At 36.2% G+C, this 14,570-nt stretch overlaps 1 protein-coding gene across 4 annotated transcripts in view; it reads right to left on the bottom strand.

Moving 5' to 3' along the window:
- Nucleotides 1-14,570, bottom strand: part of DPYD (dihydropyrimidine dehydrogenase) — an 840,660-nt gene that overhangs the window by 16,158 nt on the left and 809,932 nt on the right. For all 4 annotated transcript variants that reach the window (XM_008960543.5, XM_003808457.5, XM_063599879.1 and 1 more), the window contains one exon: nt 4,712-4,855. In XM_008960543.5, the coding sequence (XP_008958791.3) occupies nt 4,712-4,855 (144 nt within the window). The remainder of the gene's footprint in view (nt 1-4,711; nt 4,856-14,570) is intronic.

Raw genomic sequence — 14,570 nt, 5'->3', positions numbered from 1 at the left:
TGGGAAGTCCAAATTCAGCTTCATGACACCTCTCTCCTCTTATGCAAGATATCTTAATATATTGTTTAGACTCCTTTCCCTCTCTGCTTGCCAAAGATGTAGTTTCCTTAATCATGCCCTTTCTGGCAGCTTCAGCTATTCTCTCCCAAACATATGCAAGCATATGCAAGCCTGGATCATTCTCATATAAACAAAACAATCTTTTCCTCTACTCCATTCCCCTTCTTATCCCTTTCCTACTGACCTTTCTCAAGTTACTGAAAGTGTATTCTGCACACTTTGTTGTTACTTTCTCAGTCTTCATTCATTCCTCAAATTATCACCTCCTGGATTCTACTTCTCATCATTCCATTGAAGCTGCTTCTTGGGCCAGGAAAAGCTAAAATGTGATGGGTCTAAAGGTTATGCTAAGGAGCTTACCTTAGGATTACGGTTACGATGGGGGAATTTTAAGCAAGGGATAAAACAAACAGTCCTACATTTTTAAAAGAGTCCTTCATAATAGTTGGAGAATGGATTAGATAAGGAGGACAAAAGAAAGCAGGACAGTTAATATAATGTTTTAGAATTCCAGGAAAGAATATGTAAGCAACACACTGAGGCCTCAGCATTATGGAAAGAATATATAAGCAACACACTGAGGCCTCAGCATTATGTAAAGAATGTAAGAGGAGGGAGATGTAAGAGATAAAAACAATAGTCATTGCTGACTAGCTTGTGAATAGGATGAGTAATAAGATGACATCCAGGCTGAACTGCAGCTTTTTGAGTTAGGTAAGATGGGGTTCATTGAGACAGAGGACTCAGGAGGAAGAGCAGGTTTGGAAGGAATGGGAATCAGTTTAGTTCTAAGTATGATGACTATTGGGTTCCTTGGTCAGACGATGCAGGTGGAGGTGACCCCAAGATATGGTGACACAAGTCTGAAGTATAGAAAAGATGTCTGGGATGGAGAATAGTGGAGTCATTGTGTAGGAAACGTTTAGATTTATCATAAAGGAAGATTATACAGAGAGAAGGAAGCAGAGAGGTGAATACAGACACCAACATCATGTTCTTTCAATCCTTTTCTACTTTCCCCAACCTGTTCTTCAGCTTCCATCATATGAGACTACACGCTGCTCTCTGAACTCAGTGATTTTCTCAAGGCCCACCTTCCCCTACCTCTTCCATGAGGTTAATATCAGAAGGAAAAAGGAATCATATTAAACATATTTCAAAGTAAAGGATCAAAGCTACAGGACAAGAAATAATTTTGTTTTGTAGAAGTGTAAAAGGGGTATCTTAAGTTTGGTATTAATTAAATAAGGAGTTTAGAACCCAGAATTTTGAATTTAATTAGAAGTTTTCATTTATAAATATTTAAAAATTGTTTATTATGGCACAAATAATTACTTACGGCATAAAACTTTTTTCTAGAGATTGACCATCCTTATTAGAACCTTGTCTAATTCATTTTTGATTTGCCCTTGAAAAGTTTTGGAAAATTTTGAGAGGTTGAAAATTTGAATATAAAGTAAATGATGCAATTTATGGTACATTTTTGTCACTGAATCATAATTTGAGAGATGAAAGGGATCCCTTTAAAATGCAAATATTGAGGTCTTGGAACAACTGTCTATTTGGAAAAAAATAAAGTTATAACTGTACATGATACTTTAGAGCAAAACAAATTTTAGAGAAATTGAAGTAAAATACAAATATTAAAATCCTAAAACAACTAGATGGGGTAAATACTGATATAATCTTATGGTAGAAAAGGCTAACCTAAGCAAACAAACGGCAAAAATCACAAAATGAGCCTTTGCTAGAGATGATTACACAAATTAAAACTTCTGTGTGTGTTTGTATATGTGTATATATACATATACACACACACACAGTTTTATAGTATAATATAAATATAAATACACAGTTTTATATTTATAATACAGTTATTTGTTATAACAAATTTAATCTCTAATTTTCTAAAGAGATAACTGCATTTATAAAAACTGAAAATGCTCGCTTCCCCGAAAACCTCGCCACTATCAGCTACTATTTTGTTTTTTGACAGGGCACAGCATCTGCCTAGAAATGACAACAGGTGGAATGAGTATGGACATTCTGGGGAGAAGGCCAAGGTAGTGGAAAATCCACCAGACATTGAGAAAATCTACCACAGCTGCCCATTAAGATGTTGACACTGATAAGGTCTAAGATGCTGGTAAGATGGTATCTACAATGTCTTGAGGCTTATGTAACATGTAACACCAAGGACATTTCACTCTGGATAACCTCTAAAGTAAGACAACTTAGGAGAGGAACATAAACTTGCACTATTTTTAATAAGATGCCTTATCCCTCTTTGATACTTCAGAAATCTTTATCTACATCCAAGACTTCACAATTCTTTGGTTTATTTAATTCTGACTTTGATTTTTTTTGATTAATGATCTACGGGCTTTCATGCAACCACAGATTTTTTGTTTGCTCTGTTTTGTTTTTTGTCTAAGTTATCAATATTTAATATATAATCTCTGAAAGATTTGAGGGCTAGAAAAGGTAAAAATGCTTTCATAATCATATTGCACTTCTTTTATTTCAAATATAAATAATATCTTCCTTTAGAAATTTTTACACCTAAGGAAAAGATGCCTAGAGATGGAGATTTTACATTTAATTCAAATTGATTAAGAAGAGAGAGAAAGCTGGGAGAATTCCTATTGAGAGGTGAAGCCAGCTGGACTTCCTGGGTCCAGTGGGACTTGGAGAACTTTTCTTACAAGAGGATTGTAAAATGCAACAATCAGCACTCTGTAACTAGGATTGTAAAATGCATCAATCAGTGCTCTGTAAAAACATACCAATCAGCACTCTGTAAAATGCACAAATCAGCGCTCTGTAAAACGCACGAATCAGCAGGGTCCTAAAAGTAGCCAATCACAGGGAGGATTGAAAAAAGGGCACTCTGATAGGACAAAAACAGAATATGGGAGGGGACAATAAGGGAATAAAAGCTGGCCACCCCAGCCAGCAGTGGCAACCTGCTGGGGTCCCTTTCCACTCTGTGGAAGCTTTGTTCTTTCGCTCTTTGGAATAAATCTTGCTGCTGCTCACTCTTTGGGTCCTTGCCACCTTTAAGAGCTGTAACACTCACTGCGAAGGTCCACGGCTTCATTCTCGAAGTCAGCGAGACCATGAACCCCTGGGCAGGAACCAATTCCGGACACACTATATCTCCAAATCATATAGTAGTCATAGCCACACATTGGCAAAAAGGCTCGTGAAGGGCTGTAGGTTCTGGCCTTCGCATTCCATTAGTGTTCAGTTTGTTCAGTTCATACTTTTAGTGGCACAAAAATAATTTAACATGAACAACTCAAGAGACGATTTGGGGCTTTTATGCTGTTAAAAGTCCCAAATGTTCATTTTGTTTAGAATGATGGCATTGAAGTGCTGGCACGCTTTGTGGTCAGCCACTCCCTTTGCCCTTTCGGAACTCTGTATTGCTGAAATTTTGGAACATTGAGTCTGGACGACTGATTTTAGCATGAGATACATTTTTTTTTTCTTCATCGGTAGAAGGAATTTTTAAGGGTTCCAGTCTCCAGTTGACTGCTAAAGATGAATTTCAGTGAGGTCTACTTGAGAACACATAAAAGCAAGCTTTTCAGCTGATATTTCAAACAGAAAATGGAGATGTAGGAGTAGAGTGTCATCAAATACAGAAGAATGAATTTCAGTAACTGCAAACTACATTTTAGTGATGATGATTTCAGACAGAATGCCATCCAGTAACACCTCCATTTTTCTCATTATGACTGCTTGGAAACAATACTGTCTTGAGGGTGACAGAAAAAAAGAAGGCGTGGTTACAAAAGGGTTACCTGAGGAATCCTGGTGGTGATGGCACTGTTTTGTATCTTGACTGTGGTGGTGGATACATGAACCTCCATACATGACAAAATTGTACAGAACTAAATACAACACACACATAGAAGTAAAACTGGAAAAACTTGAATAGGATTGGTAGATTGTGTCTGTGTCAGTATGCTGGTTGTGATATCATACTATAGTTTTGCAACATGCAAAACAGGTGAAACTGGATAAAGGGTACACAAGACCTCTCTGTATTATTTCTTACAACTACATGTGAATCTACATTTCTGTCAAAATGAAAAGTTTAAGGAAAAAAATCAAGAAAGGTAACACATACTCATAATTCTATCTTAGTGTAATTTTTGTTATTACCAGAAAATAATCTCCTGAGACCCAAATAAATGTCCAGGCTTTCCAGAGGCCAAACCAGAGAAAGTTTTTCCAAAACTTTCAAGTGATCACATTGATATTGATGTACTTATTGATAATTGAGTTGTACTACATGACTAATACAAGATATCTTGGAGTTAATTATGGATTAAAATAATTTTTAAGTGACTATAAGAAAACTAGGAATTTCATCTTAATATCTCCTGATACATTTAATGTATATAAAAATTTCCATGACATGCATGCTTGCCAGTGTTCTAAAAAGTATAAAATATGCAAATAAAAGAGGTTATTTTATAATTTAAATGCAGTTTTCACCATGGACAGATGTTTTTAAAACTTTCATTATAATTCTAAAACCAAATTAGTGATACATTTAAGCAGTAAATAAACATTTTAACTATATTTGTATATTTAACCAGTAAAGTAGGCATACTTATATAGTTGGCATAATTTTTACCTTGATGGTAGGAATAGGCCTTTTGGGGATAAAACAGTTTCTCTTAAGTGGTGAAAAAGCTACATTTTGTTCTTTCAGTCTAATCTTGTTTTCTGCTATGATTTTCTTGCGCTGTTCCAGATAAGGTCCAAAACTTGGCAGTTTCTAAAAGGAAAACACACAAATAAGGAAGCATGTTAGCTCAGAGAAGAGAAAAATGGGAAGATATAAACATATAAATATTATCAACAAACAAATGTGTGTCTAGGGATTGTTTCATGTATACTGTAACTAGGTCTTCACTCATTGTTTTGGACCACTAGTCTTCTCGGTATCAGGTTCCGTTAATTATTAAAAAGAACACAACAGTACAATACTTTTACCAAATATGTATGTATTACATATACAAATGTTAATTAAAATACATTTCTAAATGGAAGAAAGTTCACAATGGCAAACCAAACCCATTCACATAAAACAACAGCTATTAGTTAAACCATTTGTTTGGTTTGTATAGACAGAAGGTGAAACCTATTGATGCTTTTTTCCCCTTCATCAGGTTTTTAGCATGATATAGACACAGTTGTAGTCCCTGACAAATGCTTTTGTCAATAGCAAAGGTACTTCGCCAAAGTTCTCATCTGTATCTCTATTTTATTGTGTTCAAATTCTTACTACATCTCTTTAAAGATTGTAACTAATGTTGATTGCAATTTACTGGAATAGCTGAAAAACAAAAATGGTAAAAATATTGATTTCTCTGTACAGGAAACAAATTTTATTTTGCATGGAGGCAAAAATAGAAATGAAAAGGAGAGGAAATCTTACAGTGCTTAAACAAACTCCATCAGTATTCAAAATCACATCATGGAGCTTTAAATTTCAAGGTTATCCAATTGTACTTTACAAAGTTCATTTAGAAAGATACCTGGGCGTCATGGAAAAATGCTAAGTGGTTTCAAGTTAACACGAAAATGCCCTCATACCATTCATTATCCCACAATTATTTTCTCTTCACTTTGTCCTTCCCCTCTTCTAGAACCTTTGATCTTCACTTTTACTGACACATACTGCTGGTGATAGACATCACTGAATTCCAAATGTTTTGTGTCGGCCTGTAACCTGGAATTGCTAGGTCTCTTTCATAAGACTGCAAAAATACCCTCTCTCTCCTGCAGAATAAAGTCCATTTATCTAGCTGATGGAGGTTTGGAAAACTACAGCACTTGAAGGTCATCCTGATCTCTGACCTAGCAAGTATTTTGGTGAAAAATCACACTTGTTTCAAAACACTGGCCTCCACATTTCAGCTTGCATAACGCCCCAGGAAAATGAGTTCTCTGGTCCTCTAGAGACCTCAGTAGAGTAGGTAAGCTAAACTTAAACCATGTTCCAATTAAGCCGAACTGCAAACTGCAACTGTAATTCATGTTAGCAAAGAACATACTTATGTGGAAATATCTAAGATTGTTACTTCCATTATCAATTCATTATAATTATGTCAACAAGTCAAGTAAATGGAAACAATGTTATGAATGCCAAATTAATTTATATACAATGAGACTAGAACTGCGTACTTCATCTCTACACCTTAATGCTTTCTTAATTTGTAATATTTAATTGTTGCAGTAATATGAAATGATAGGATGGAGGGAGATAGTATTTTGTATCTATTTTGCTATAAAACAAGTGATACTGACTTGCTAAAAGCATAAAATAAATAAGAGTATAAAACAAGTCCTTATCACATATATAAGCATCCTTAAAAGACAATGCTTTTATGAAATGGCTTTTTCTTGGGGCATATGAGGTATATGAGGTGTTAGGGATTACACTTGGTGCCAAAGAAATGCCTTTGGGGTCAGATAACACCACATAAGGTGGCGAGCACATGTCCACATGATATAAATCTTCAGAATGTCACCCCCTGTGTGCTTCTCTTATACCTCAGGGGCATCTCAATCCTAATCTAATATACTCAAAGACTATCAAGAACGGTTAAGTGTTGAAACATATGACCTCTGGTTCTAGCAGATGCCTCAGGTTAGCAGGCTCCATGAAAATCGGAACCATTATTTTCCCTGTTGGGGTTTACATGGTTCTCTGTTTGGACTTTACCTTACTCAACATCATCTAATTTCACCTAAGAGTTTTGTAAAGGCCATTCAAAAGAAATCATTCTTGCAACCTTTTAATCTATCTTCCTTTAAATGTACATCAGAGGATAGTATATTTTTTCATTTAGATTATTATTTATCCAAATGCAGACAATGAATGTAGTTAAATTTAAACCATAATGATTTCAAATTATTTCAACAATGGTAATAATAACAATAAATTTTTGAAAATCTTTTGATGCTGAATATAATACAGCCTGTGTAAATATCCAACGGCCTGATATTTTCTGTCATTTTTTGCAATGATTGACCACATTTGCCATACCTAAATTATGTTACACAGCCTTCCCCTGGCTAACATGCTAAGTTTCTAATGTGCTAATTGGTTTTATAATTAGTCCTAAAGAGAGAATCTCAATTTAACATAAAGATTCCTACAGGATTTTCTTTGTGCATTGGTTAGAAGAATTAATGGACTAAAAGGAAAACTTGCCAATTTTTTTTAATTGAAAGCAAAAAAAAAATACCAAATATCAGTGACTGCTCCTTCCACCTTCCACCAAGCATCTCCACATCAAATTGGGTTCATTTTTGTTTAATTCCTCACTGCTACATGGAGCTCTCAGAGACTAAGGTATAGTACCAGCTTCCAAAACTTCAAGGCTGCTGTAGACATTTTGCTTTCCTTATTAGTTTGAAAATTTAAGTGCTTTAAAAAATATGTTGTATATATTAAAGTGGTCCTAAGGCTATTTAAGTACTGAACATTTTAAAAGTAAAGTTTTCCGAAAACAAAAAAACATCAATTCTCTCCTGCAACAAAGGATCAACCGATCACCTTTACACATACTACATTTAGGCATACATTTGTGTTTTGATCTTGCAAAAAAAAAAAAAAAAAAAAAAAAGGAAGAAGGATAAAGCAAGCAAGCAAAACAAAGCTAAGAAAGAGTGAAGATGAATGCATAGTTGGCCACTGTGTGTGTGTGCAATCAGTGATGATTAATAAAGCATTTAGTTCAAATCTCTGCCTGAACATATAGTTAATTGATTTCCTATTGCAGGAGGAGAAGCAGCAGGACCTGACAGTGCCAGCAGCAGGAGCTTTTCCTCTTCATTCATTATTTTCTTACAGAAAAGTTGTAGCCTGCGGTAACTCAAAGTGAGAGGTTTTGAGCGTCATGCTATATTTCTTAAACAAAGGAAAAAGTTCTTTAGGACTATCAAAAGCTGCTTTGTAACTGATGAACTGAACAAAGCTCAGAAATGGTGTGAGTTTTGTTTCAATAGTTTCGCCAGGGATTCATCATTGATGAATTTGTTCTCACCAGAAAGGCTAAATCCTACTCATTTAAAGATAACAGTATCTTACACTAAAACTGTCTCTATCCAGATATAAAAAAAGCATTACATTGCCAATAGAAAAGTGACAACATAATGAATCAACAATGATACCTTAAGCCAGCAAAGCTTTAAGGTAAAGAAGTCTATTTGGATTATAATTTATTCATTGATCAATCTAAAGGTAATTGAGCATATTATGAAGTAGAAAAGGGTTCTTGTTTGTAATAGAAACAAGCACTTGTATCTTCCAGTTTAAATTGCATAATTTTTATGAGAATGGCAGCAAGTTGCCTAATAGCACTAGTCTGTAGTACTGTAATGGATCAACTTTATTTTCTTAATCACACTCTCTTATCTAATTGGAAACCATAACAAGAAGACAAGTAATTACTTTGATATCTAAATTGTAATATGTGAAAGATGAAAATATTTCCGGCTTATGTCAGAATATATCACTCAGTATCATATATATATATATATATATATATGTATATGTATATATGTATCTTATTCAGTATAAACCTGAAATCTATCTATTATCTATCTATCTATCTATCTATCTATCTATCTATCTATCTCCTTTATACCTATTTCGTGTGTGTGTGTGTGTCTATACAACTGACAGACTAAAGGATAAGTTACATGTAAAGGATATCTAAAAGTTGACTTTTTTTTCCCAAAAGACATGTTTGCATATGACACAGCTCTATTATTTATCAGTCTTTTGACATTTATTCAACAAATACAGTATTGAATATCCACTCTGGGCCAGGAACTGTCCTTTGCTACACTAAAGGCTAAACAATTTCCAGACAGTGTAGTACAAATTATCATTGTTATTAATTTTGTAAGTATCTTTTGCTATTCATTAAGGGCTAGTGTCAGATTGAATTGTATGTCAAATATACCTGGTTATTGCAGTTATCTCAAGGAATAATATGCCAGACTCCTTGGAAAACTGTTTGAACTCAATAAAATGACCAATAATTGCAGAGAAAAATGAAGAAAATAAATGTTCAAAGAGTTGATCTTTAAAAAACTCAAAAAGCTAATTGAAGTAGTTCTTGGATACCTAAAATAAAAAAATATGGGAGCAGTGTGGTATAATGGTTGAGAGCATGGGTTCTCTGAGTCTGTTTCATTATCTATAAAATGGCCATTGTGAGGTTTAAATAAAGTAATCCAGGTAAAGTTCCTAACTCACCCTAATTTCAATCTCTGTGCTCAGCATGATTCAAGGTAGCACAGGAGATAGAGATGAGAAGTCTCTTTTCTGTTCTGTAGTTTCTGAATTCAGTTACTTTTCTTCTTTCCTCTTTTCAAGTATGAAAGTAATCAGTTACTTACATTTGATGCTGATTTTTATTTCAAAATCAGTTTTAGCATGGTTTAGAATCACAAGCTCAGATTTTCCCATATGTAAGTGGCATGTAATGCTTAATCACTGATATAACAGTAAGCAATGTTTCATGATATTATCAAATTTGGACAGTGGAACACAATAAAAGGACAGAGACAGAAAGTCCATCTACATATTACACGTTACCATAGTGCTATGTGATGGCTAATGATGCAAATCAGTACACTGGCATTGGACATGTAAAATATATGAAATATGAGTATTAGTTTAACCTGATAAATGTAAGCTACAACTTTTGATCAAATGTGTGATATCTAAATTGGTCAAAAGCAGAGATAGTTCATGTTTCATAGTGAAAGTAGAAAGTCAACATTCACATAGTGATGAGGGAAATAATTTAGAAGTCAAATTTGCATTAAAATCAGTTTTGCACTCATTAGCTGTGTGACTATGAGCCAATTACTTTACTATTCCGCTACTAATTTTCCTTATCAATGAAATGAGAATGACAGTATCAAACTCACGATGTTGGTATAAGCATTAAATGGAATAATATTTGCAAAATGCATGCCTGCCAATTTATTCCCATAAGCCTTAACTGCTTCTATTGCATTGTGTACTGTGCTCTGTGTTTCCATGTTTGCTCATGCATCCCCTCTGCCAGAATACCCCATCTTGTCTTTTTCACCTGGTACATGCCAATTAGGCTATTTAGTTTCAGCTCAGTCTTCATAACACCTAAGTAATCTCCTTTACCGATTACCCTCCCTGCCCAGTGGTTTAGAATATCCTGGGCATATTTTAATCTCTGTGCCTACTGCACTGCCTTATCATCATTAGCTTATGTGTCCATCTGCCCAGCTTGAGATCCTAGACAGGTAACTTTGATCCAGCACATAATAGGTGCTGAATATAATTTTTCAAAGCTTAATGAATGAATGAATAAATGAATGAATGAATATCTTGAATATATTTACAAAATCTTTCTGGTTGTTTGAATTGTCAAACAATCCCAAACAATTACTTTCAGAAACAAATTAAAGTATATAAATAGGTTTTCAAATATGACATGAAGTAAAAAATCGTACTTACAGAAAAGCTGTGATTCATACATTCAGAAAACATTTATAAGGAGCCAGACACTTGAAATTTATATAGAAAGGATAGTGTGTGACCTTAAAGAGACTATATTAATAACAATTGCAATACTCTGTGACAAGGGCTGTGGCAGAAGTGACACAAACTGTTATATGAGCAGTGACAATGTGTATCTAACCCAGGCTGAGGGGCCAGAGATTTTCTAGAAGAGGTGTCATCCGAGCTAAACTCTGAAGGATAAGGTGAAGGTAGGATGGCAAGTGGTGCAGTGGAGGCATGAGGTCAGGAAAGGGGAAGAGAATCCTCCAGGTGGAATAAACAGCGGAGGGAGAAGGGTGACAATTTGGAAAAGGCACCGGGGAGCCAATGGACTGCTAACCCTCTGTTCCATCGTTCATAAGCTACAAGAGGGTGAGGCACTTCACCTGTGAAAAGCAGGCAGAACGCATTTTGTTGTGAAGTGATGAAGTCGGATCATGAATTAGGAATAATGTCAATCAAGAGAAGAAAGTCTAACATTCATGGAATGCCAGCAAAGGATGATGGAAATAAGACTTGCTTTCTGCTAAGTGCTGTGCAGGTGCTGGGGCCCAGGCCACAAAGAGGACCAGGAGGCTGTTCCTTCCAAAAGCAGTTTATAGCCTTATGAAGAGGACTAAGTCATATTCAAAGGAACTCAGATAAGAAAATTATTATTTTCATATTGAAACAGTTTAAATAATTCAGGTCTCTCTTTAAAAACTGTCATTTTTTAAAGTAAGTATTTTTGAAGAAATACCTCTAGGTTGGGATTTAGGAAATGTGGTATTGATGGCATGTTTTAGGAGAAACCAGAACAAAGAGATGGTCCGAGCATTATGCATGGAGGAATGTAGAATTTTGAAGGAGAGGGGGAATAGAAAAGAGAGGAGAGGGTAAAAGGAAGTGTGAAAAGAGAGGGCAAGAGAGAAGGAGCAAAGCCTGTTGGTATGAGGCTGAAGGACTTTTATAAACAGGGAGAGCCACTATTTAATTTTAAGATGTTTGCATTGCTCCAATCTAAATCCTCCTCCATAGTCTTTATCTAAGAACATCTGCTACACACTTACATGTCTTGGTGAGACATTTGGAGGAAAATCAGGGAAACAGGGTTGGGTTTCATGGTTGGGTTGGCATATAGCTGAAAAGAATAGAAACCAACAGGAGGGAGGTTTGAGGGAGATTCAGAATTCAATGACAGCTGGAATTTATAGCCAGAAGTAACCTAGAGAACAGAATCTCTGGGGATTTTGTAGCAATTTCCAGAAGGACAGGACTGGGTAAAGTCAGCTGACATGTGGCTTACGTACGTCATTGTAAGGAGAAATAAGTAGAGGACGACATGCACAAACAATCTGATGTAACCCAGATCCAATGAGCAATTAATTCCAACTCAGAGGTTAATACAATCTTTACAGTGAAGGAGGAATTTAAACTATGCTGAAAAATTCTGAAAGGGGAAAGCAGTGCCTAGTTGTAGGAGGAGAAGAGAAGTAAGGAAATGAAGTGAAGGAACTACAGGATGAGCTTATCCTTATATGGCTAAAATATACTAAATGTCAGGGAGATAGTGGGGGATGAAGCTGGAATACCTATACATAGGGCTCTGAATTCTGGGCAAAGTGTTTGGATTTTATTCTTTAGGGTGTATGGGAACACCAGATATTTGAAAATGTGTGACCAGATCCTCATAGTGGCAGAAGGAAGGGTGGACTGTAGGATGATGGCGGTAGCAAAAAGGGAGAATGATCCAGAATGTTGGAGATGGGATTCTGGTAGTGGTAGGAAAGTGAACTAGATGAGTTCTAAGGTCATCATTATTTTCAAAGCTGTTATAGTAGAAAATTAAAAAAGGGTTCTATGGTGTAATGGTTAATTTTATGTATCATCTTGACTGGGTTAAGAGATGATGCCCAGGGAGCTGGTAAAACATTATTTGTGGGTGTGTTTGTCAGAGTGTTTCCAGAAGCAATTAGCATTTGGGTCAGTAGACCAAGTAAAGAAAATACGCCCTGAGTAAAGAGAATGTGGGCGGGCATCCCCCAATTGGTTGATGGCCTGCATAGAACAGAAAGGTGGAGGAAAGGCAAATTATTCTTTCTTCTGGAGTGAGAGCTAGGACATCCATCTTCGCATGCTCTTGGATATCAGAGCTCTAGGTTCTTGGGCCTTTGGACTGTAGGCCTTATAGCACTCGCCCAGCCATCTCCTCCACCATCTGCTGCCCACCTCATCTCCCAGTCCTGAGGCCTGCAGATTCAGGCATAGAGTTAAGTATGCAATTGGCTCCCCCAGTTTTTAGGCCTTCAGAGTCAGGCTGAATTACACTACAAGCTTTCCTTGTTCTCCAGCTTGCAGATGGCACGTCATGGGACTTCTTGGCCTCTATAACAACGTGAGCCAATTCCCATATTAAATTCCGTTTTACATACCTATATATAACCAATGGGTTACATACAGATATAACCTATAACCTGTTGGCTATAATAATATAACCAATTGGCTGCATATAGATATATGAGGGAATTGAATATATAACCTATTAGTTATGTATGGATATATAAGAGGGAATCTAATATGTTAAATTGGCTCTGTTTCTCTGGAGAACTCTAATACACGTAGTATTCGGGAAACAGAGAACCAACACTGACTACCTGTCCCCACACCAAGGCTCCAATATTGATCTTCACTCCCACACTGCCTGCTGACTGCCTCACCCTGACTCACAATGGCTTCTGCCTTGAAACTCCTGCATGCTGTCATTCTTCCTGACAGACTTCTATTTCCACCTCTTTGTTGGTCATCTTTCTGCAGATGACCCCTCCTTTATCACCATCCCCTGCTCAATCAGATTCTTGACTTTTAAAATTACATAGGAACTTTGTTAACTGGGGCCTGCATAGTCTATGAGCTGCCAAAGACTTACTTCTTAGTCAAAAGGAACATAAAGCAGTGTTGGTGGACAACCTGGGAAGGGTAAAATGACTTAGTTTTACTTTCCTTGCATTCTAAAGGACCTTTGCTTATATTTTGTAGAGATGATGAGGTAGGGGAGGTGACGTGGGGAAAATCAATTTCCTCAAAAATGGCTGAGAGGGGATTATAAATTTAACAAGGGAGAGGGAAGGAACTGCACCATCATCATCACCTTCACGAATATATCATCTTATTAACTGATCATGGCTATATACCAGACACTTTGCAAAGCACATGAGTACATTATCTCTTCCTTATTGCAAAGAAGATAAAGAATATCCATGAGTTGGGTATTCTAGTGTCCATTTATACACAACAACACTGAGGGGCATAAAGACTAAGTAACTTGCTACAATTAATTCACATCCAAGTCTGCCTGATAGACTCTGTGCTATCCTGCCACTCATATTTCTTTGTAGTCCTCACAAAGTTTTGTATAAGGTAGGTGTTTAATATGCTTTTTATTTATTTAAAGAAGCATACTACCTACATACTCCATTCCTTGAAATCTATGCTTCCTGTTTTACTTATTCCACAAATTTTGAAGGGAAAATGTTTCACACAGTAGAAACCATTAAAAAAAATGCTGAACACATACCAAGCAAAATATCTGAATTAGTTTGGTCCTGTTTATTACTGGCCTCAAGTTTAATGAGCTCAAGTTAATACAGGTGAAAGGCCAGGGTGTTACATGCAGAAGTTAATGAAATACCATAGAGCTGCTGAGAAAATGATTAGCAGCCAAATGTGAATTTAATATACTTCATCTTCAAGAAGCAATGCCCCATGGGAGGCATCTTGCTGGGGGAGGTAATGTGGCATATTGGAAACAGCACTCACTTGGGAATTAGGAGATGGGGCTCTGATCTTCGCTTTGCTGTCAGCTGGTTTTGTGACCTATGGCAGCCTGATGACTCCCTCTGTGTCTCAGTTTTCTCACCGGTAACATGAGGGGGTTTGACTAGAT

The sequence above is a fragment of the Pan paniscus genome, chromosome 1 (genome assembly GCF_029289425.2).
Source record: "Pan paniscus chromosome 1, NHGRI_mPanPan1-v2.0_pri, whole genome shotgun sequence".
NCBI lineage: Eukaryota > Metazoa > Chordata > Mammalia > Primates > Hominidae > Pan > Pan paniscus.
This window is presented reverse-complemented; position numbering and strand designations above follow the sequence as displayed.